We start from the raw sequence: 2,170 nt of genomic DNA on the forward strand, positions 1-2,170 counted from the left end.
TTCCCACATTCATTACATTCATAGGGTTTCTCCCCTGTGTGAATTCTCTGATGTGCCCTGAGGGCTGAATTATCAGCAAAAGTTTTCCCACATTCACTACATTCATAAGGTTTCTCCCCTGTGTGAGTTCTTTGATGTGCACTGAGGTGTGTCCTTTGGGAGAAAGTTTTCCCACATTCATTACATTCATAGGGTCTCTCTCCTGTGTGAATTCTTTGATGGACTATCAGGGCTGCCTTATAGACAAAAGTTTTCCCACATTCATTACATTCATAAGGTTTTTCCCCTTTGTGAATTCTCTCATGACCACTGAGGTATGATTTCTGGGAAAAGGTTTTCCCACATGCAGTACATTCATACGGTTTTTCCCCTGTGTGAATCCTCCGATGTGTACTGAGGTGTGTCTTCTGGGAAAAGATTTTCCCACATTCATTACATTCATACAGTTTCTCCCCAGTGTGAATTTTCTGATGTGCTCTGAGGGCTGAATTATGGGCAAAAGTTTTCTCACATTCATTACATTCATATGGTTTCTCCCCTGTGTGAACTCTGTGATGTACTCTGAGAGCTGAATTATGGGCAAAAGTTTTCTCACATTCATTACATTCATAGGGTTTCTCACCTGTGTGAATTCTCTGATGCGCTCTGAGGGCTGAATTATGGGCAAAAGATCTCCCACAGTCATTACATTCATAAGGTTTCTCCCCTGTGTGAATTCTCAAATGTGCTCTGAGAACGGATATATGGGCAAAAGATCTCCCACATTCATTACAATCATAAGGTTTCTCCCCTGTGTGAGTTCTCTGATGTGCTCTGAGGGTTGAATTATCAGCAAAAGTTTTCCCACATTCATTACACTCATAAGGTTTCTCCCCTGTGTGAGTTCTCTGATGTGCACTGAGATGAGTCTTGTGAGAGAAAGTCTTCCCACATTCAATACATTCATAGGGTTTTTCGCCTGTGTGAATTCTCTGATGTGCTCTGAGATGGGACGTCTTGGAGAAAGTTTTCCCACATTCAATACATTCATAGGGTTTCTCCCCTGTGTAAATTCTCTGACATTCTTTGAAATGTGCCATCTTGGAGAATGTTTTCCCATATTCATTACTCTGAAAGGGTTTCATCCGTGTGTGTGTTCTCTGGTGTTCTATGATGGCAGACTTCTTGTAAGATTTCCCACATCGATTGTGATCATAAGGTTTCTCCTTTGTATGAACTGTCACATGTTCACTGAGGTTTGACTTCTGACAGAAAGTTTTCGCATATTCATTACATTCACAGAGACTGACCCCCATATGGGTTCCAGGACAATGAACGGAGTGTGAATTTGGAGAAAAGGATCTTCCACATTCCTCACATTCATAAGTTTTGTCCCCCGAGCAGATCCTCTGATGCTGAATGAGGTGTGCTTTCTGGTAAAAGAATTTCCTGCATTCATTACATTCAAATGACTTCTGTCCTGTGCCACTTTGCTGAAATAGATCCAGGGCTGAGTTTTGATGGAAGGATTTCCCATATTTACCACACTCGTAGAAATTCTCTTCTGTGTGAGTTCTCTGATGTATCATAAGGTCTAATTTCTCATAGAAGGCATTTGTACATTCATTAAAAACACAGAATTTATCTCCAGTTTGTGTCTTCTGATGGGTTGAGCTCTGGCTCAAATTTTCTTCACATTTACTGCTTTGAGCAGCACCCTGTCCTGTAATAGTTCTCTGAGATTGAATGAGGGGTGAATTCCTGATGAAGTTACTCCCACTTTCATGACGTTCACAGTGTGTCATAGCCACGTTAATTTTATTGTACTCCAATAAAGTATTCCTATCGTCACAGGATTTCCCAACTTCATCAAGATCAAAGCATTCTTCCCTTGTGCCATTTCTGACGAGGTTAAATACAGTTGGTTTATCACAGTTTTTCCTAAATTCAAAGTCCTTATAGGATTCTTCTCCTGTTAGAGAACTTGTCACTGTAACACAGACAGTTTTATCATGTAAAACTTTCCCGAACTCATTATACTCAAAGGATTGTGCCAGAGTTTGAAATTTCTGATGATCTTTCTTGTAACTGAGACCTTTCACATTTTTATTACATTCATTAGACTTCTCTCCAGTAGGAGTTTTCTGACGCTTAATCTCAAGCTGCAACTTTTCACCTACATTCATGTAAT

General features: G+C 40.2%; 1 protein-coding gene across 1 annotated transcript; it reads right to left on the bottom strand.

Moving 5' to 3' along the window:
- Nucleotides 1-2: 2 nt before the first annotated feature.
- LOC124232621 (zinc finger protein 658-like) lies at nt 3-2,165 on the bottom strand (the record flags this gene model as incomplete). The annotated part of the gene is made up of 1 exon (XM_046649571.1): nt 3-2,165. A coding segment is annotated over one exon (2,163 nt), but the record flags the coding sequence as incomplete, so codon positions are not given.
- Between the last annotated feature and the right edge of the window lie 5 nt (nt 2,166-2,170).

This window comes from Equus quagga, unplaced genomic scaffold (assembly GCF_021613505.1).
Source record: "Equus quagga isolate Etosha38 unplaced genomic scaffold, UCLA_HA_Equagga_1.0 HiC_scaffold_8571_RagTag, whole genome shotgun sequence".
NCBI lineage: Eukaryota > Metazoa > Chordata > Mammalia > Perissodactyla > Equidae > Equus > Equus quagga.